The sequence below is a fragment of the Engraulis encrasicolus genome, chromosome 17 (assembly GCF_034702125.1).
Source record: "Engraulis encrasicolus isolate BLACKSEA-1 chromosome 17, IST_EnEncr_1.0, whole genome shotgun sequence".
Taxonomy (NCBI): Eukaryota; Metazoa; Chordata; class Actinopteri; order Clupeiformes; family Engraulidae; genus Engraulis; species Engraulis encrasicolus.
The window spans coordinates 17,475,086-17,495,085 of NC_085873.1; the positions used below are offsets into that span (position 1 = coordinate 17,475,086).

Sequence of the window (20,000 nt, forward strand, 5' to 3'; positions counted from 1 at the left end):
CTAAATATATAAGTGGTGTATGGGAGCCAACTGCGATACACATTTGAAATTACTTTAAAATGCATACTCTCTCTCTCTCAGATGTAAGGGATGCCAACTAGCCGAGTTCAGCAGTTGAATGTTAGTATATCTCCCACCCGAAGACTCGTACAGATTAAGTTGTGCAAAGCTAGTGACCCAAACCTTTAGCTCGGTGGTATCGCACCTTTGCTTCCCATGCCGAACTGGAGCGAGACGAAGATTGTGAGTTCGAGTCCCGAATGGCGGATTGCCCAGGTCCAGGATGAATCTTCTATGGACCTACAGACACCTCAGAGTCTTATTGCAGTCCTGACTACTGCTGACACTGAGAACTTTCTCACTTATAGTTCAATGACATGCTTACTGAATTAGGAAATATTATTACACAGAGAGCCTGTCTCACAGTGCTGCCCCTGTCCTCTCCAACTCCTCAGTGAAATGGAAAGAGTTTTACTGCCAGTCCACACACACACATAAATGATTTTCTGAGTCGTACGCTTCATAAATTTCCTTAATTCCTTCATATCGACAGTGGCCGTGACCAACATGCTACATGAAGCTGGCACTCATAGCACAGTTCAGTGGAAGTCTTTATTCTCTCTCTCTCTCTCTCTCTCTCTCTCTCTCTCTCTCTCTCTCTCTCTCTCTCTCTCTTCCTCTCTCTCTCTCTCTCTCTCTCTCTCTCTCTCTCTCTCTCTCTCTCTCTCTCTCTCCTTCATAGTGCATACTGTAGAGTGCCAGCTTGGCCGGCCAAATCCACATGCCTTCCACCATCTCTGCTGTAGCTAGACGTCCTTTGGTAGACTCCCAAACTCGAAGCCTCTCTGTTTTCCGGCTCCAAACCTGTCTTGGCCTCGGTGGTAGCTTACAGACAGCCTTGCACACACTACATTGCCATCATACACTACATTTCCATCATTGTGTGTGTGTGTGTGTGTGTGTGTGTGTGTGTGTGTGTGTGTGTGTGTGTGTGTGTGTGTGTGTGTGTGTGCATGCGTGCATGCGTGCTACAAGCACATCAAAGGAATTAAGAGGTGAACTCGGAATGTCTGCAACACATTCAAAGGTTATTGCTTTACAGAGAAAACATTGGGGTGATTGAGAACTGATTTTAAAGTCACCTTTAGTTCCAGTGAGAAACAGTAAGCAGTGCTTTCATGCCTCGTCCATTCAATTGTGCACTGTGCATGTAGGACCTATACATTCCTAACCAATCCGAGACATGGTTAAGGTTAATGCGGAGAGCTCAGAGAGTTCAGGATGCTGTGAGCAGTCGTAGGCCTAATTGTGTCAGCTAGGGGGTGATGAGCTGATCGTACAATGTCTGTCCTTGACATCCTGTCTCATTAAAAAGGGTGAAGGATGTTGAGAGGAGGTGCTTCCTTTTAAGTAGGAAAGATCCTTTTTTGTCTTCTAAAGCTGTTTGCTACATTACTGTCAGTAGCCTACTCTGGTGGGTGTTTTTTTTCTCTCATCTCTGTTAAAAAATGCAAGAGCAGGTAGGCTACATGCTACACAGCATCCGTCATCTCAGCCCTACTTAAGAGTCCACCTGCGAAATTCGATTTCTCTCTCTCTCTCTCTCTCTCTCTCTCTCTCTCTCTCTCTCTCTCTCTCTCTCTCTCTCTCTCTCTCTCTCTCTCCTCTCCTCTCTCTCTCCTCTCTCTTCCCGTCTCTCTCTCCTCTCTCTCCCTCTCTCTCTCTCTCTCTCTCTCTCTCACACACACACACACACACACACACACACACACTTCCTACTCTCTCTCTCTCTCTCTCTCTCTCTCTCTCTCTCTCTCTCTCCCTTCATCCCTCTTTCTCTTTATCCACCTCTCTCTCTCTCTCTCTCTCTCTCTCTCTCTCTCTCTCTCTCTCTCTCTCTCTCTCTCTCTCTCTCTCTCTGTCAATCCTCTGCAGTCCCCTCAGCTCTCTTCTCTTCTCTTCTCTTCTCTTCTCTTCTCTTCTCGCTGCCTTCCTTCGTTAGCGCTGCCTCTGCACTCCACATCAAAGGCAGAAGCAGCAGCCGGGCCTCAGGCAGCTCTGAGGAGAGGAGAGAGGAGAGGAGAGGCAGCACCAGGCTTCTTGATCAGCCTTCCCCGCCTTCAAGCTCCCTGGGAACGCATGCTTCAGCGGCTGGCCTTTTAATTAGTCTTCTCTCTCTCTCTCTCTCTCTCTCTCTCTCTCTCTCTCTCTCTCTCTCTCTCTCTCTCTCTCTCTCTCTCTCTCTCTCTGTCTCTCTCTCTCACACACACACACACACACACACACACACACACACACACACACACGCACACACACAACCTCTAACACAGAGACTCTCTCGCGTGTGTGCATGAAGAGCAGACCTCTCAAAAGGGATGAGAAGAAATCAGACTTATCGTTTCAGAAGCTGTCAATGCCTTAATGGGTCTCATGTCACGCACACACAAAAAACAGGTGACTTGATTTATTTAAACCAACTGTGTAATTATTCACTTGCACAAGTTTTAGCGCTATGTAAATGACTTGAGTAATGACTGCCACTTTTCACTTTCTTTTTAGCCTGTGGCAGTCAATCCTGCTTCCATGTGCTTTGACCTGAATACGTGAAGTTGGGGGTTGAGTTGAAGTTGAACTTTATTCCTACAGGGCCCTGATGTTCAGGTTATCCATACCACGTGGTCGGCTGTATGTTCCCACAGTCCATTGGTCTCACAGCTCCATGTTCACATATTTTGAGAAATTATTCAAATATAGGCCCTGTGTTCCACAACTCCATGTCCCCACATTTCCAAGTAAACTAAGAGAACGTGCCTTTCTCCCCTCCATGGAACATAGGACCTAAATTTGAATAAATTCTAAGAAATGTATTACATGGAGCAGCAGGAATATGCTGTGGGACCATTGGGCTGTGGGACCAATGGGCCTAAAAGTAATGATCAAAGTCTTTGTGATGTGGGACCAATTGGCTGTGAGAACATTGACATGCTCCCCCATATCACAACCTGTCTGGCTGTCTTCTGAGCGTGACCATGCAATCCTCTTATTTGAGAACCAAAGTGGATAACATACTGCATAAATCAGCTCACCTGGCAGAATAATCTTAATCTGGTCAGTCATGTTTAAGGGTTAGGGCGTCAGACTTGAATAAATGCAATTTAGTTATGTGCAGTGTTCACTTGTGTGCTGTGGACTGCTGTGTCACAATGACAATGAGAGTTGGAGTTGGGCTTTCACTTACAAGTACTGACAGTACTCGAATTATCCACTAGATGGCACCAGGATCCACAAAACGGAATAGTCTTGCCTAGTTACCTAAATATCAGCCTTCCTCAAATTGGACTCACTCACTATATCCACTTGGTGGTGCTAAAAATGATCAAACTAAATTTTAGATAATTTCAGTGCCCATTAAAGGATATTAAGGGCTGAAATACCTTATGACCCAGAGGAACACTACTGATGATGCATACACAGAAATTCAATTTCCATTCAATTCTCCTTCAAGTCCACCATCCATCATTTACCTACAAGTCCACCAAGTGTATGTGTTCGCACAAGAATAATAACACCTAATTCTGTGTTTTCTGGAATCTATTTATGCATACACTTGCAAGCAACACTTTGGTTTGTCACCGCAGGAGAATTCAGTACTGTATGTACTATATGCATTTGCCGTGCTTTGTCACAAAACACTAAATCTGTATGCAATTTAGATAAATAGCGTTAGTTCAGTCTCCTTGTTAAATCGCAAGTCATCACATTTCTTTTGTTTCAGACATGGAAAAGGTTTTTTTTTACTTTCCTATGTTTCGACATTACATTAAGCTGACGCTTTTTTATTCAAAGCGACTACAGGCTCTTGGTTACAGTCCCTGGAGCCATGCAGGGTTAGGTGCCTTGCTGATGGGAACTTCAGCTATGGTTGAAGGTGTAGGGAGAGGTAAGGGTGGGATTTGAACCTGCAATCTACAGTCCAACCCCTTAACCATTACACCACAGCTACCCGACAGCATACCTTCTTCCCAGAACTTAGATCTTCATCAGGGGGTCACATGGATGTCGATGTGCTTTAAAAACAGCTGATAAAAAAATAATAATAGTAATAAAGTTTGCATGTATAAAACAAGAGACAACTAATGGCTAGATAAATTAAATTTACTTTTTTCCTGAAAGATATGCTCAATACTATTCAACACCTACATTAAGAAGACATCACGACTACACCTAACACATACTAAATCTTGGAAATGGCAATATCACAAGGACACATTTTATTCAACAGTCATATTTTAATACCTTAATCGTGTAGTTTACAGCAAGGGCCACCATTCATGCACAAACAAAACAAGCTTACACTTTCATTTCAAGATTTAAACAATCACACACACAGACTTGTTTTAATCAAATCACATACAATACAAAAAAAAGAAAAATATATTAGGACACACCCTGATTACTTAATGTAAACCGATAAATCAATTGACATTTTAATTGAAAATAAAAGAGAAAAAAAGACAACATAAGCAAAAACAATTTGGTTCCCTCTTCTTTTATACACAAAGGCAGCCATTTTGTTGCAGCTGCACTGTTTCTATGTTTTATTCTTCCTCAAAAACAAAACAAAAATAAAGACAGAACGTTGAGATCAGTCACAGGTTCACCACTTCTTTTTTATTTGATTCTAGTGCTATGGAGGTTCCCATCATTATCAAATGACACCCATGCTGTGTTGCCACAAGCTCCCTCTTCTGGCTCTAAGGAAACGCCCATGAAACAGTACAACAACGAAGCAAAACATGGTTACCTGAAGATATTCGTTAGTGTGTGCATGAGCGGGGTGCGTATACATCTGTGTGTGTGTGTTCACCACTGGGACAAAGAGAAAAATGACAGAAACACATGTTGTGGGGACAGGGATACACTGCAATGCGAGAGAGATGCTGCCCTTTCCTGTTTTGGGATAACTGGCCATTCTCCAGGCAAATGTCACATCAAAACAGATGAAAAGAAAATGAAAAGAAAATCAAACAAAATCCCTCCCTAGGCCTAGAGACTATTCCAAGTAGGATGGCAGCTTGGAGACTGACCCAGCTAAATAGCCCAAAATGAAGTGATAAACCTTGTAGGACGTTGTACTTGAGGCCTACCTCTCTGAGTCCGGGGGTTCTTTTCAATATCCTATCTCCTGTCCTCGACCTGTGCTTGCGGCCTTGCACTTCACTGACGCCCCGCCTCCGTGGAGAAAACAATGAAGTTTCCCCGCTGTCAGCCAAGACACAAAACACTTTTGGGGGACTATGCCCCATTCAACATCCTGATTGCAAATGACAAAATGACATTTGATTTGACCTTTCGCTTCGGTCTTCAATGACCTCTTGTGACATCATCACAGGCCGGGAGTTAAGATATTGAATAGAACACAAAAAAGCCATAAGCCTATTCTACCACTCAGTTCCACCACTTCTACCAGCTAGTTCCTGGGGTCCTCGCTCTCTAGGATTTATTAGCCATCAGCCTTGGACAGTACAAGAGGCGTATTTATTGCTTTGCGTTTCAGTGATATTTTGAATGAGACTCCTCACACGTCTAAAGCTCCTTGTGTGCGCTGCAATGGATGTAGCCTACAGTTGAGCAAGGACCACTAAAATGAGATGATCAAGTCCCTGGCTTTAAGTCCCATTGCATTTGTCTGTTAACAGGACTGAGCTTTTAAATCTTCAGCAAGTAAGGCAAGCAGGAACTGGAAGACGCCACAAGCATCTTACAGAACAATAACATAGGATTCAAATCACACGCAAAAGCAGAGATATTTTTTGTTTCTTTTAGCTTAAAATATATGCTGCCCATTCACAAGTTTGATCATTTTGTGAACATTTATGATGTTAAACTAATATTTCTAGCGAAAAGTGACTGGAAGCTCAAAATAGCAACCATGGAGAAGATCCTCCAAGACATGTATGAAAAGTCTAAATTTCCACGTCATGTTCCACAATTACTCAGAAATGCATGGTGGCGATAAATAATACACACTAGAAACAATATTTGTCAATGGACAGCATAAATTCTGAAAATACGCGAAATTAAAAGACAAAGTACATGGAATGGAAAAAATGTCCCACACCCCCACCCCAAAAAATGTAGTGGCAAAATCTGGACAATGATTAAACATTCCTTCTTTAAAAAAAAAATAAAAAAAAAGTTTTCAAATGAAAGAAATGGGATGCTTAAAATGCCTCTGGCAGCATTTGACTAGTTGAAAAAAGATGGCCAACATGATCTCACAGAATCCTGTTTAATGAAAAAAGACCATTATAACACAAAATATGTGGTAGTTTTACAGGTTGTCAAAATTCCAATCTTGGATTGCAGCAGCGATTTCTTTATATTCCCCTCAGCCTTATGTTGCAACTTATATTATCTGATTTTTTTTTTTAATCAAAAAAACATTTCTTACTGACAGGTTAAAGGTGCACTGTGTAGAATGGTGGCCAGTGTACGTATTACAAATATGCTGCTCATTGAAACTGCCAAATTTGATCTTTTCATGAATATTTCCTAAATAATAAACTAATATTTAAAAGTATGACCCAAGTACAGTATGTTGTGCAGCTAGAAATGTCTATTTCTGGAAATTTAAAATGGCGGACATGGAAGATCCCCTTTTCATGTATGAAATGTACAATTTTCAAAGTCATAATGACTTCTTAGAATTTGATTGTGGTGCTAAGTAGTATTAATCAAAAAGTTAACTTGTGAATGGGCAGCATGAAGTCTGGAAAGACACTGCTAAAAAAACACAGTGCACCTTTAAGGTTAGGGATTGTTTTGGTCTGGGCATAGCTTATACTACTATTCTAGTATTATTTTGTTTAATACAAGAATTTGGTAGCCTAAACCTCCTAGAAAGGGCATTTCTCAACACAAAAAAGTCTTTACAGACAGGTTAGGGTTAAGGATTGTTTTGGTCTGGGCACAAACTGCTATAGCATTCTTTTGGTAAGTAATATAATTTGGTATTAACCAACTGGAAATGGTAGGCTATTCCACCACCAGGTTGTCAGTTTTCAAATGAAGACTCAACATTGTGCTGTGGGAACATATAGAAAGCACTTCTGCAAGTCCATCACAGAAAACACGTCCTTGACCCCAACACGGAATTTTGGCTAAATCTGTGAAACGGTCACAGATTTCATGTCCTTTTCATAAAATTCTGTGAGATCAGGCTGAGGCAGCTGTTGAGGCGGCATGGAGGACCAAAGTTTGAGACTGCAAAAACTAGACACCTGCCAATCACTGGATACAAAAGGGGACATAAACGTGCCTTTCACTTTGAGCAGACACTCACAATTTACAATTCACTTACACAACAACTACACAATGGGTGTTTCCAAGGAGGCCATTGATAACCCAAAGCACTCTGCTCTCCCAAAACAACCCCCACAGTCTCACACCAGCAAACACACACACACCAAGCCAATGTGCACGCGCACGCACGCATGCACGCACGCGCGCACACACACACACACACACACACACACACACACAGTGAGGATGTTGTTCACAGTGCTTATCAGCTGTCCTGTTGGTGAAAATAAAAACAATAAAAAAGACGCTTAGCTATGTAAGATCACAAAGCCAAAAAAAAAAAAACCTGCCAATTTCCCCTCTGGTAACACTGCAGTCCCTTATAGTGGTCCAGGTGTAATGTCTGTTGTCTGTGCTTGGAAGGGCCATTTCAAGAAGCAAAATAAAATAAAACCTTTAAAAAAAAAAAAAGCAACCCTACTGCCACCGTCATGTCTCCAATCCATATGTGGTGTCTCACTGCAACCATGGTATTATACCAAAATGGGTGAGAAGTTATGTTTTGTCTATTTGAAAAAGGCACAGTGTCTGCTTTTGAGCATTTGTGTTTGTTTGAATGGAGGACACACTTGCGTTTCCCAGAGATGACCAATAGAGGGTGTGAGAGAACAGGAGAGAACAGGAGAGACAGAGAGAGAGACAGAGAGAGAGAGAGAGAGAGAGAGAGAGAGAGAGAGAGAGAGAGAGAGAGAGACTTGCGTAGTGTCTGGGAGGCCTTTTTTTAGACACACGCCAAACAAACAGGAAGCCAGCTCGCTCCCCTTAGCCACGTTAAAAACAAATATCACTGCTGCATGGCAGGACACACTGGCTACATGTTGTGTTTCCAACATGTAAATATGTCAAAAAAAGTCAAATAGATTTCAGTCATTAGGATTTCAAAAACGAAATATGTTTGATTGATTGATCACGTTTCCTTTCCTCCCTCACATGCAAGGACATCGCTCACACACACGGGAAGGAAGGAAAATTTAAGAAAAGAAAAAAAAACAGGAGAGAAGTGCATCTGGACATCTGCACTCAGACGGCCATGCTTCAACAACCGACTCGCACCCCAAAATTGTCTTGTCTTGTCGTGACTATTCTCATCAAACAACGAACAGAGAAAACATAACGGGAGCTTTTGCAGCAGTCCTAGTAGTGGCAACAGGTAAAAAGCTCCGTCCATTTCGATTCACTGTGTACAAAAGAAGAACTAGAGGCTCATAGTGTCCACCTGCAGACATCAAATGTTGAAATGCACCCACGAGGGCAAGAGGACATGAGAGGAGTGAGAGAAGGGGAGTGCTGAAGCTCTTCAGCAAACAACACACCATCTTGGTTATGGTCATCGTGCTGCTAATGGGATTCTATGCCACAGCTCTGACCTAGTCCTTTCCTGGACTCCCTTTTTGTAGAATGTGTGTGTGTGTGTGTGTGTGTGTGTGTGTGTGTGTGTGTGTGTGTGTGTGTGTGAGTGTGTGTGTGTGTGTGCGCGTGTGTGAGAGCTTGGCACTACACAGCGCAGTCACACACAGTCAAGCGTCTGCTCGCTCGGTGTGTGTGTGTGTGTATCTGTCACTCTGACACTGACAGCACAGCAGCTCCCCTCAAGACGTCAAAACTCTGGACATCATCATTCCTCCCATAATCCCTCTAGCTGTCCCTCTCTCGCTATCTTTCAATCCTCCCCTCCATCCCTCTCTCTGCTCCTCAGAGCTTCTCCGCATCCAGTATCTCCTGCAGCTGGTGCTGGATGTCCTCGGGGAGCTCCAGGGCTGGCAGCTGGTCTAAGGGGATCTCCTGGGTGGGCATCTCCAGTGGAGGCAGCTGGGGGATGGGAATGTCCTTGGCCTTCGTGCTGCTCCTCTCCTCGCCCGTGGAGCCCGGCCTGCCCGGCGACGGCAGCACCCACAACTCCGAGCGCTCCACAAAGTCCACCGCCTCGTCCCGGTGCTCGCGTTCCCTCTCGCGACGCCTGAGCCGCTCGTTCTCGGCACGCAGGGCATCTGCGTCGCGCCGCAGCCGCTCGTTCTCGCCCACCAGCGTGTCCACCAGCGCCCGCAGCTGCACGATGGTCTCCTCCTGCTCCTCCAGCCGCGTCTTGTCGTCCTTCTGCGCCTTGCTGCCCGCCGGCGGGCAGGCGTCGGGCGCCGGCCGCGGGGCGCCCTTGTGCTTCAGCAGGTAGAGCCAGGTGTCGTACTCGCGCTCGGGGACCTGCGTGGGGTCCAGGGCCGGGGAGAGGGGTGGCTGGGAGGCACTCAGGCCTTGTTGCTGTAGCAGCTGGAGGCTCTTGGTGTCGGAGGATGAGGGGGCAGCGGCTGCTGCTGCTGCTGGCGGCTGGCTGGGCCGGGGCTTGGCCTCCCGCTTGGATCGCTTCCACTTCTCCTCAATGAGCCGCTGCTGTTTGACATGGCTGTCCCTCTGCAGCTCCAGAGACAGGCGCGCCTGCAACAGTGAAGAAAACACACCAGCACATGACACAAGATGCAGTGTGTCACAGAAGTGAGTACACCCCTCACTTTTTTTTGCAGATTTGTTACTATATCTTTTCATGGGACAACAACATTGAAGATATTTCACTTTGACATAATGAATGGTTACCTGTGAACAGCATATAAACATTTGAACATGTGCCCACAAAAGTGAGTACACCCCACGTTAAAATCCTGAAAAGATTCTGAGAACAGGCCTTGTTGGCTCGAAACATCATGAAATTAGAAGATATTAAAAATGGAGCTCATCGGTATGACCCTAAACACATATGGACTACGCTGATTTTCTGAAGAGGTGAGAGTGATTCAGTAATTCAGTATGACACCTGATCTGAACTTGTTTAAACATAAATGGGGAGTTTTAAAGTGACTAACTGAGCATCAGTCTGGGTGTACTCACTTTTACACCTCTGTAATTTCACAAAAATTGAAAAACATGTAATTTACCGATAAGTTACTGAATTAAACTTACTTTTCTGTGGTAAGCTTCACGGATGTTATATTAGGGCTGTGCAATATATCGAATTTATATTGTGATATCAATATTGCTGTCAAACAATATCAAATTTCATAATATTGATTTGAAACAATATTTTGTCATTTTTCTATACTGCCAAAAGGTATGTTACTATCAGGCACGTGCACTCCAATACGGCAGGGGAGGCATGGCCTCACCAGCTCCAGATGAGAATGATGAGATGCAGTTAATGTGAATAGGCTAATAGTAGCAATAACAGCTATTGTTTTCGAGCATCTGCACCATAACTACCATTTGAGCAGTATTTAAACAGTTTCACTCATTTTCAATCATTTCCGTGGCCAAAATCGTAATATTTGCCCATTTCATGTCAAATTGCTCCGAATACGTAGCCTAGAAATCTAGACGCCCCTAGCGACCGCAAATTGAATTTGCTCCCGGGGGCAGTCTAGCGGACCCCGGTCGTTTTGCGAGGCTGAAAGTTATCCGATGACAGGGCCAATCAAATCGCGAGGGGGGCCGGGCTACTTAGTAAACAGGAAACTTTCTAAGAAGAAGCATGGTGTCCCTCCGTGCTACGTACAGCACGAAAGTGCACTTAATTTAAAAAGCCTGGATGATAAAATATTTCGTGTCTGACATGGATTGATGTAATAATACACCATGAACTTATCGGACACAAATAGATCACAACACAATACCATTTGATCATTCGATGTTTTAAACTAGCTCGGTAAGCTAAGTTGAGCATTCTACAGGACCAGATAGTCACACGCTATTATCAGACCACTACTGTAGGTGTAGAATGAAATTGCTGCCCCAATTTCTAATAAGACACATGCCATTAAAAACGAGACATTTTGGGAGCTTTGAAAGTCTTTGAGTAGCTTACTAAATAGATGGGAATGGCATAGTCTACCAAGCTAGTGGCTAGCTAACCTGTCGTCAATAACACAGCTGTATCCAGTCTTAATATAACCATTTAACAAGCCCCAAATGGCTCAACATTTCGCTGGTTGATCAAGGGGGGGCATGTGGTTGAAAACGAGGCATTTTTGAACTGTATAAGTGAAAACACGATTTATTAGGACACTTGTTTGTGGCTGTGGTCATCACATGCATTCACTGCTACGACGGCTCGAATTTGCCGCTCCACCTACAAAGGGGCCCTCGCTGGCTAGCTAACCTGTCGCCAATAACACAGAGCTAGGTATCCAGCCTTGTATTATATATGCCTGCCCCAAATACTAATAAGATCCATGTCATTAAAAACGAGACATTTGGGAGCTTTGAAAGTCTGTAAGTCGCTTACTAAATAGATGGGAATGACACCTAGAGTCTGCCGAGCTAGCGGCTAGCCAATCTGTCGTCAATTACACAGAGCTAATATCCAGCCGTGTATTAGTTATGGGTATACAGCTAGCTAGCTAACACCGAACATGCCATGTTGACAACAATCATAAATATAACCATTTAACAAGCCCCAAATTGCTCAACATTTCGCTGGATGATCAAGAAGGGCCGTGTGGTTGAAAACGAGGCATTTTTGAACTATGTAAGTGAAAACACGATTTATTAGGAAACTTGTTTGTGGCTGTGGTGATCACACGCATTCACTGCTACGACGGCTCGGAGTTGGCGCTTCACAAGACAGCTGTGACGTTACACAGAAGTGTGTGGGGATTGGTTGTTTGCCATCCAATTGCGTGGCGTTGAGTCCTGAAGCAACCGTTTATCCCGCCCACACTGCTGCCCAGCCCTCCTAGACCCTGGTACAGCTTTTTGCTGTACGGGTCTGGCTCGCTAGGCTACCGAATACGCTGAATTTGGGGCAACTCTGAACTGGCCTCACCCCGGATTGCGCAATCCCTCGTTAACAAAGTTGCGCGCATGCGCCATGTTGCTCGTTCTGTGAATGCAACCTGGTAATATTGTATTAAACGTTTTTATACACTTAATAGAAGTATGTATGGTGTGCCCTCATTTCCTGATATTTTTAAAATATTTTCTACGTGTGATTATCATTTCTTTACTCTGGACGCCCACTGAAAGATACAATGGTGAGGCCAGCAGTAGCCTGGCCGCAGACTCCTTCTGGTGTTGAGTCTTGCTGGACAGTTACGTCATAGCGAATCTGAAGTTCACAATACAGTCAGTCGGTGTTGTTGGCTAGCTTGTTCACGTGGATTTCATAACAAATCTAAGAGCATTCTCAAAGTTGGATTTCCAAGGGGAAAAGATGTGATAAAGAATGGAGGACCGACAGAGCTGAAGGGTTTTCTACTCAGGTGACGGTCAGAATAACTACCCGATCATTTCAAAGTGAGTGGTACAACACTGCAGAAAATATTTGTTGTTTCCCCTGTGTCTTGTTTGCAACCGGCGAGAATGTGTGGAAGACCATTCGCATGGGATTTTACGACTTAACAATTTACTAAGGACTAAGGAGCCTCTCGAAACACAAATCCTCGCGGCTACTCATATTCAATGCCAAATTGCTTTGGACGTTTGGGGCGACGTTTGGGGCTTTGGATGAACAGCACCGGCTAAAGTAACGTTAGCATGCACAACGCCAAAGTTAAGGAAAAGAGCGGCGCATGGACCTGATGCACGAGTTCAGGTAGGACCAATTTCCTATGTGTGTGAAGCCTGTGTTTGTGAGACCCGTGGGGAGGGAGAGAATCCGCCGTGATTCTTGTCCAGTGTGGTAGCTTTTGTGATGGGCACCGGATTCTCATGTGCCCGGTAACTGTTTGTAAAGTTGAGTACAGGGTACCGTTGAGGTAAATCAAATGTAACTACAAGACTCTGATTTAATTCCAAGGTGTAGGCATAACAGAAATGACAGTCCCAAAATATTTGGTGACCATATCGAAGCGTGTGTAATATCTGTTTACGTTGACATTCGCTTCCTGCCACACCTTTGTCCCACATCGCTTGCTGTAGCCTCGTACAAGTAGATGTAGGCCTACATTTGCACGAGAATCCAGTTCGTATCACGAAAGCTATCACACCGGTTTGTTCGCCGTGGTGCTCAGTGGTCTATATGACACCATGTTTTGAATCCTGTGTGTCTTGAGCATCCGCCGTGATGCTCAGTCTACATTGCTGCTGCTGTGTGGTTTATGTGAGATCACTGTTTGAATCCTGTGTGTGTGTGTGTGTGTGTGAGAGCAGTGGGCTGTGAAGGAGCTTACACTCTCCACTACTCTCCCCTCACCTACCCTCCTCTTCTCCCCTCCTCTTCTCCCCTCCTTTTCTCCTCTCCTCTCCTCTCCTCTCCTCTCCTCTCCTCTCCTCTCCTCTCCTCTTCTCTCTTTTCCCATCTCCTCTCTTCTCCTCTCCCTCTCCTCTCCTCTCCTTGAGCTCCTCTCCTCCTCCTCTCCACTCCTCCTCCTTTCTCCTCTCATCTCTTCTCCTCTCTCTTCTCCTCCCCTCTCCTCCTCTCTCATCTCCTCTCTCCTCTCCTCTCCTCTCCTCTCCTCTTCTCTCCTCTGCTCTGCTGTCCACATTGGTGCTGTGTGGTCTATGTGAGACCACTGTTTGAATCCTGTGTGTGTGTGTGTGTGTGTGTGTGTGTGTGTGTGTGTGTGTGTGTGTGTGTGTGTGTGTGTGTGTGTGTGTGTGTGTGTGTGTGAGAGAGAGAGAGATCTAATAGCATTTTCTCTGCGGAAATGCAGTAAGCTTATGTCAAAATATGTAGGCCTACCTTATGTTAAGAAAGCTGCTATGACATAATGGAACTTGTCGGTAGGCCTATTTGGCAATTATTTATTTGAAAATCTGATATTGAAAAAGTTGCCTCACCAGCCATAAATCCCAGTGCACGTCACTGGTTACACTAAGCGCAATACATTCCCCTCCACTTGAGCTATTGCGAGCACAGAGCAGACTTGCTACCCAATACTCGTGCAGAACACCATTGTGTGATCCTCTATTGCCCTCCACTCACACAGCTGAAGAGAGGGAAGATCGTGAATTGTTAGCATAATTAGTATCTAAAAGAAATATCGGCTAAAAAAAATCGTGACATCAATATTGACTGAAATAATCGTGATGTATATTTTTCTCATAATTGAGCAGCCCTATGTTGTATTAAACTTACTATATGAACATTTTGGAACTAATATTGTTCAAAATGATACTTTTTGAAAGGGTGGTGTACTCAATATTGCTGTGCATTGTAAGTTAGATTTGACATGAGAGTGTGTCATGCGAGTTGGTCAGGATCATGTGACTGATGAGCCACCCACCTGTTCACATTCTGTGAGCTTCATGGCCTCTTTCAGGAGATCTGAAAGGCAGAAAAACGTGTCGACATGAATCCATCAAAATCTCCAGGTCTGAATATGTCAGTGGGTCAGCCTGAGTTTATTTTTGGAATGGAACATGCTACTGCGTAGTCATCACTGAACTGAACATGAACAACTGAACATGAACTGTGTTGTAAGATGAAGAAATACACTTCAAAGCAGATAGTTGAAAAGCTTCAATAGATCTAAATCAGCAACAGCTGTGGACTTGGTTATGGAGCCCATAACCAAGGTAACGAAAAAGGTACAGAAAACGTGGGTGTGGAGTACAGTACAAACGACTCTTAGTCACAGCTGATATGCCCTTGAGTAAGCCAGTTAAGAAAGACATTTCATAAAGGAAAATCAAATGCATGGTGTTACAACCACCATCCACACTAGCAGCCAAACAAAGGACTGAGAGTGACAGCCATAATGACTCCTATAACATCAACCTTGAAAGAGCTGAGTAGGTCGAGTGCAAGTAGGAGATGGCATGTTATTATCAAAGCAGGTGATGACAAATGGTATCATAACCTAGTCATACGACCAGGTGTTCCTCAATCTTCCTGTGGAACGGCCAAGCTCTTGCATTGATTAACTAGCTGTATGAGGGGCAGTATGGTCAGTGGGTCTACATTATGCGATTTACAATCGAGAGAGGCATCACTGTGGGAGGGAGAAAACAGTATTTGTGGCAACCTGCAGCTTTCCTATGGCACACTATGGCTTCTTCATATTTCCCAGCTGCCAATAAGCGATCAGCTTTCCTGCATTGTTGGTGGGCCTGGAAAGAACAAAGAAATGTTATTACTCGACCGTTAAGTCATCATTGCATGCTCTTAAAAAATCTTATCTGAGAGGACTGTGCTTTTTTGTCCGCCAGTTTTCAATGACTTCTCAAGATCTCACGATAGAAATGTGCATACCTTTCGATATCTCCCTGACGACCTTGTCCAAAACCACTTTCATGTTAGTTCTGGTCTGTCAAATCACTTAATTTACAACAATGTATCGAGATTTTTTTTAAACCTAAAACGTAACTTATGTGACCATTGGCCACAGGCCAATATTTTTTTCAATCTATTGCATTGGGACACTGTTTTTCGAAATTCTAGCCTAACACAACAAACTTCTGTCCGTATGTCGCTGAAGCTATCCTTGACTTGTCAACAATGACAAGTCAGCACGCTGGCTTCCTGTCGTGGAACAGAAAAGACTTTCTGCCAAAACAAAATATTTCGCAACCTTTTGTTTATCTCGCCACATACGTAGAGTGACTTTGGTAAGTCTAGGCTCACTGTGGGGTAAAACAGCTGACACGAGCAAATACTCTTTAATCTACTGTCAATGACAACGAATTGTCGATGAACGCAATAACACAAGATATTTCGCAACGACACCGCTAAATTTGACAGAGGACGTGGCAAACATTGACAGGGGCTCCAGTAAAAAGCTAACCTTAGCCAGTTTCCACACACGACAGCTAAGTTACGTTATCATTTAATAACCTGCAAGCTAATCAGATTGTGCCAGGTTCTGTGGGACACAAGGTGCGTTTCAAAACAGGTTCACCTACCATGGCTCACAAATTAGGTTAGAAATCGCCAAATATCTGTAGTGTTTGACTTGCCAGATGCATACAGAAGGAATGACAGTTGCAATGGCTCGAAGAACTCGCTCTTTGAAAAGGGTTAGGTACGTTAGCTTGGTCGCTACCTAGCAGGAACTAATGCGAAGGACAGCCGCCTTTGAGAAAACTGTCAGCAACAATAAGCTCAGTCCCGGATCATGCCCTGATGCCCTCTTGCAGTGAGGCTAAATAGTGGACCAGTGTCATGATGTGGCCTGCCTGCTTTGTTCGGGACAATACAAGTACACGAGGGGGCTACATGGCATAAGTCAACTGAGGGGGCAGCTAGCTAGCAATAATAACGTTAGCAATCGAGGTTAGCTTGCAACATAAACAGAAACTTACGAGGTTAAGAGGACTCTCCACCACCTCCATTCCTTAATATTTACAACAGGTATCTACATGAGAATAGTGTTAGATCCACTGAGACGGTCATTGATGCCCTTAACGTTGTCCGGAACCAGATATTCTGGTTTTGCCGGACAATTTAAGGAACAAATTTGAGCAAAAACAACTTCCCTTACGGCTACACAACGAAAATAAGCGTATGACGTTTCGGTAAGACGTCACTTCCTTCTTCACATTCATCAAACTCAAAACACACTCGCGAAATTTAATGCACGCGCTCTGATTTAGGAACCATCTACGAAGCTTATACTGTATGTTATGCTTATGCTTATGCATTTAAATGAAGCATCCCTCCTATGGTATGTAATATGTTGTTGGCTTGGCATAGCCTGCTAGCTGATTTAACATTTCATCTATCCACACAGCCTAATCGAAATGTTAACTGTAATGGTAGAGATAGCCAACATAGAAAATAAATTTGCAATTAAAATATGAGCTTCCTCTATTGCCATTTCTAAACAACAGGCCACTGACCTGAATAAACAAATGAAGATCAAAGCATCCTCCTTCTCGGGTCACTCCCACAAACAAACCCATTGCCTTGGTAACAAAATGTACCTCCATCCATGATTTCTGAACTAGAGCTCAAGTTGCGGTCACTGACTGCAACCAAAGAACAGTTCGTTAACCATAGAAAACATGTTTGTTGGAGAACCAAACAGAAATGAATTTAGCGTTGTAAAGGGGAAATGTACATCTAGTTCTAGAAAGAGGAGTTTCAAACTCCACACTAGCTTACAAGACACAGGGGAAACATTTACAGTTACGAAATGTTGCCGCAATATGAAGTTGAGTGAACTGAAGTGTTCGCTGGAAATGGTGGCAGGAATTCCGATGGACCTTCAGCGACTCAGCTATCTAGACCAAGGTATGGAGCGCAGCCAGGCCGCCTGGCCTGCCTAAATCAAATCAAATTGCCATATTAAACTGAAAGTAAATGGCAGAAAGTATGATTAGGAGAAGGGAACAGAACAAACAAAAGAATACAATTAAAGTATAGATTAGTTTATCTATAGCCTACATTTGGCTGTTATAGCCTATATTTAATAGGCCTATACTTCAATGTCATCTTTGTCCACTGCCTTCTATGTCTTTGTCACTCACACTCAAAGGAGATCTGGTAGACCAGACAACCATCGACCAGAATGACATTATTCCTGGCACCACTGTGACCATGGCGATTTGGCCTTACAATGGCTGGCAAGAAGTTGTTCAAGCTGCTGCAACTGGGAATGAATACAAGGTGAGGGCACTGGGCTGTAGCCTACATCATTTGTATGATAAAAAATGTAAAAAGTTGTTTTATGAAATGGTAAAAAACACATAGGGCTATAGGGTTCACGTTTCATTTTCTCAGTTGTAGCCTCCAGTTAGGCTATTTTCTGATTAATTGTGGACCACTATATAGACATTTTACTAGACATGTTACTATATCATTTGTCATTGTCACCCCCTCCACCAGTTGAAGAATGTCTTGTCCAGGCGCTCAGCGGCCAATGGGAGTGGAGATGAGAAGAGCTACTGGCGCCGGCGCCACCTGGCCACTGCTCTCTACATCTGCGCCCACAGAGGCCACTTGTCAGGTCTACGCTTCCTTCTGCATAGCGGTACGGGCTCTACATGAGGGGTGGGGAACCGAGGGGCCACTTAAAATGTTATAAAGTCCTCCAAGCAGGGCCATTCTCCGAACACAACCAGGATTTCACCCTGCATTTAGGCTTACCGGTATATTGAAGGCGGCCACCTTTACAACAGACCCCACCTTCACTAGGTCCCCTGAAAATATAACTCAATTGTACTGCAAATCTCATTTCTAAGACACCTTTATAAAACGTGTCATATTTCATGTGAAACTGCATAACATTTAAATTATATCGAGGGCTGGATAAGTTGGCCTCAAGATACAGGTAGGTTCCCCACCCCTGCTGCTAATCATGTACTCTACTAGATACAAACTCAGCGACACTGCATAGGCCTGTAAGTACACCATTCTGATTCTGCTCTATCCGCTTTGCACATGCGCACCACGCAAGGATCCGCTCTGCGAATGTGCGACGCGATTCGTGGAGCATTGTCGCCCTTTGTTTCGCTAAAAGCAGATCTGTAACAATTTTTGAGTTTTTTACACCCCTAAACATATTATTCAATATTTCCCATTCTACCAGGCCCTCACTCTTTGCCCTCATTTCCTTTATGTATATCCTATTCTGTTCGACATACAGGAGCTGACGTCAGCTTCCAGACTCCAGGGGGCCGCACTGCGCTGCACGTGGCCGCAGCAGAGGGCCGTGTGGCCTGCCTGACAGCACTGATGCAGGCCGGTGCTCCCAAGGAGCTGAAGGATGCGGACGGCGCCACGGCTCTGGATGTGGCCCGTGCCAGGGGCCAAACGGACGCCATGCACCAACTAATGCTGTCCCAGTGGCACGACCGTAAAGAGGGCATGGGGCTGTCGCCCTACCTGGACCCAGCCGAGCTGTTTGCCCACCAGCAATTTGACTCATGCCTACAAACCTGGTACAGCGGGAGCCACGCCCAGAGGTACAACGCCGAGCTGGGGGGCCGGGAGGCACGCGGCAGCAGCAACAGGCGCAAGGGTGCCGTCGGCATGGCACGCAGTACGGCTCACCACCACACGGGGTCGCCAGCGGCTCACGGTACCAGTGCTACCACACTGCAAGCGGTATCGGTGGTGGCTGGCACAGAGAGGAAGCCAAGAGCAAAGAAACAAGCTTGGTGAATGGACAAAATAATCAAACCCAAAAAAGGCTACGCAGTGATGGACACCAATATTCTGCTCGCAGTGCTGTCCCAGAAGTAGCCTACAGTGTTGAAGCTCTGCAGTTTTGTCAATCGAGTGTCTTTTTTTTTCATTTTTTAGTAGTCTATTTTCAGACTTATTGCTGCCCATTCAGAAATGACATCTTTTTCTTGAATATAACACCTTCAATTTCAGGGTATTCATTATGAGCTTGTGTATGTGTAATCACCAGTCCTAGACATATTTGGCTGCAAATCTTACTGTACTTTTGTCAGACCAGCAAACATTATTTTATTACTAAGTAGTAAGTATTCATTAAAAAAAATGACATTTGACCATGGTCAGCATACATTTTCAAAATAAACAATTTAAGTACATACTATCTTTAACGTAAAAAGCATAAGGATTAGCTAACACAAAAACGGTTCATGCTAGCTTGTTCCTGTTACTGAAAACTGACATTCTTGCTTGTGACATCATACTGTTGTTTAGTAGCTTAGTAATAATCATTTATTTATTTATCATGTGTCTCATTTATAAGGTTAGAAAAGTTTGAGACTTGAAGAATCACGACTATGCGCTTGCATAT

The 20,000-nt window shown here is 44.1% G+C and overlaps 2 protein-coding genes across 4 annotated transcripts in view; one reads left to right on the forward strand and one right to left on the reverse strand.

Moving 5' to 3' along the window:
• Window positions 1-6,146: 6,146 nt before the first annotated feature.
• On the reverse strand, window positions 6,147-16,763 carry nrbf2b (nuclear receptor binding factor 2b). 3 transcript variants are annotated; one of them, XM_063221911.1, is made up of 4 exons: window positions 16,588-16,763; window positions 15,312-15,396; window positions 14,571-14,611; window positions 6,147-9,792 (listed from the first exon to the last, which is right to left on the reverse strand). In XM_063221911.1, the coding sequence occupies exons 1-4, from the start codon at window positions 16,615-16,617 to the stop codon at window positions 9,058-9,060; spliced, it is 891 nt and encodes a 296-aa protein (XP_063077981.1). In that variant the 5' UTR covers window positions 16,618-16,763; the 3' UTR covers window positions 6,147-9,057. The 3 variants fall into 3 exon arrangements, with proteins under 3 accessions (XP_063077981.1, XP_063077982.1, XP_063077983.1); XM_063221912.1 differs by lacking the exon at window positions 16,588-16,763 and adding an exon at window positions 16,189-16,575; XM_063221913.1 differs by lacking the exon at window positions 16,588-16,763 and adding an exon at window positions 15,539-16,128.
• Window positions 16,764-17,209: 446 nt separating this feature from the next.
• LOC134467286 (ankyrin repeat domain-containing protein 60-like) overlaps window positions 17,210-20,000 on the forward strand; it is a 2,998-nt gene continuing 207 nt past the window's right edge. The window contains exons 1-4 of the mRNA XM_063221188.1: window positions 17,210-17,518; window positions 17,763-17,893; window positions 18,113-18,257; window positions 18,873-20,000. The exon at window positions 18,873-20,000 is cut by the window's right edge and continues 207 nt beyond it. Of these exons, the coding sequence (XP_063077258.1) occupies window positions 17,290-17,518; window positions 17,763-17,893; window positions 18,113-18,257; window positions 18,873-19,390 (1,023 nt within the window). The 5' untranslated portion in view covers window positions 17,210-17,289 and the 3' untranslated portion in view covers window positions 19,391-20,000. The remainder of the gene's footprint in view (window positions 17,519-17,762; window positions 17,894-18,112; window positions 18,258-18,872) is intronic.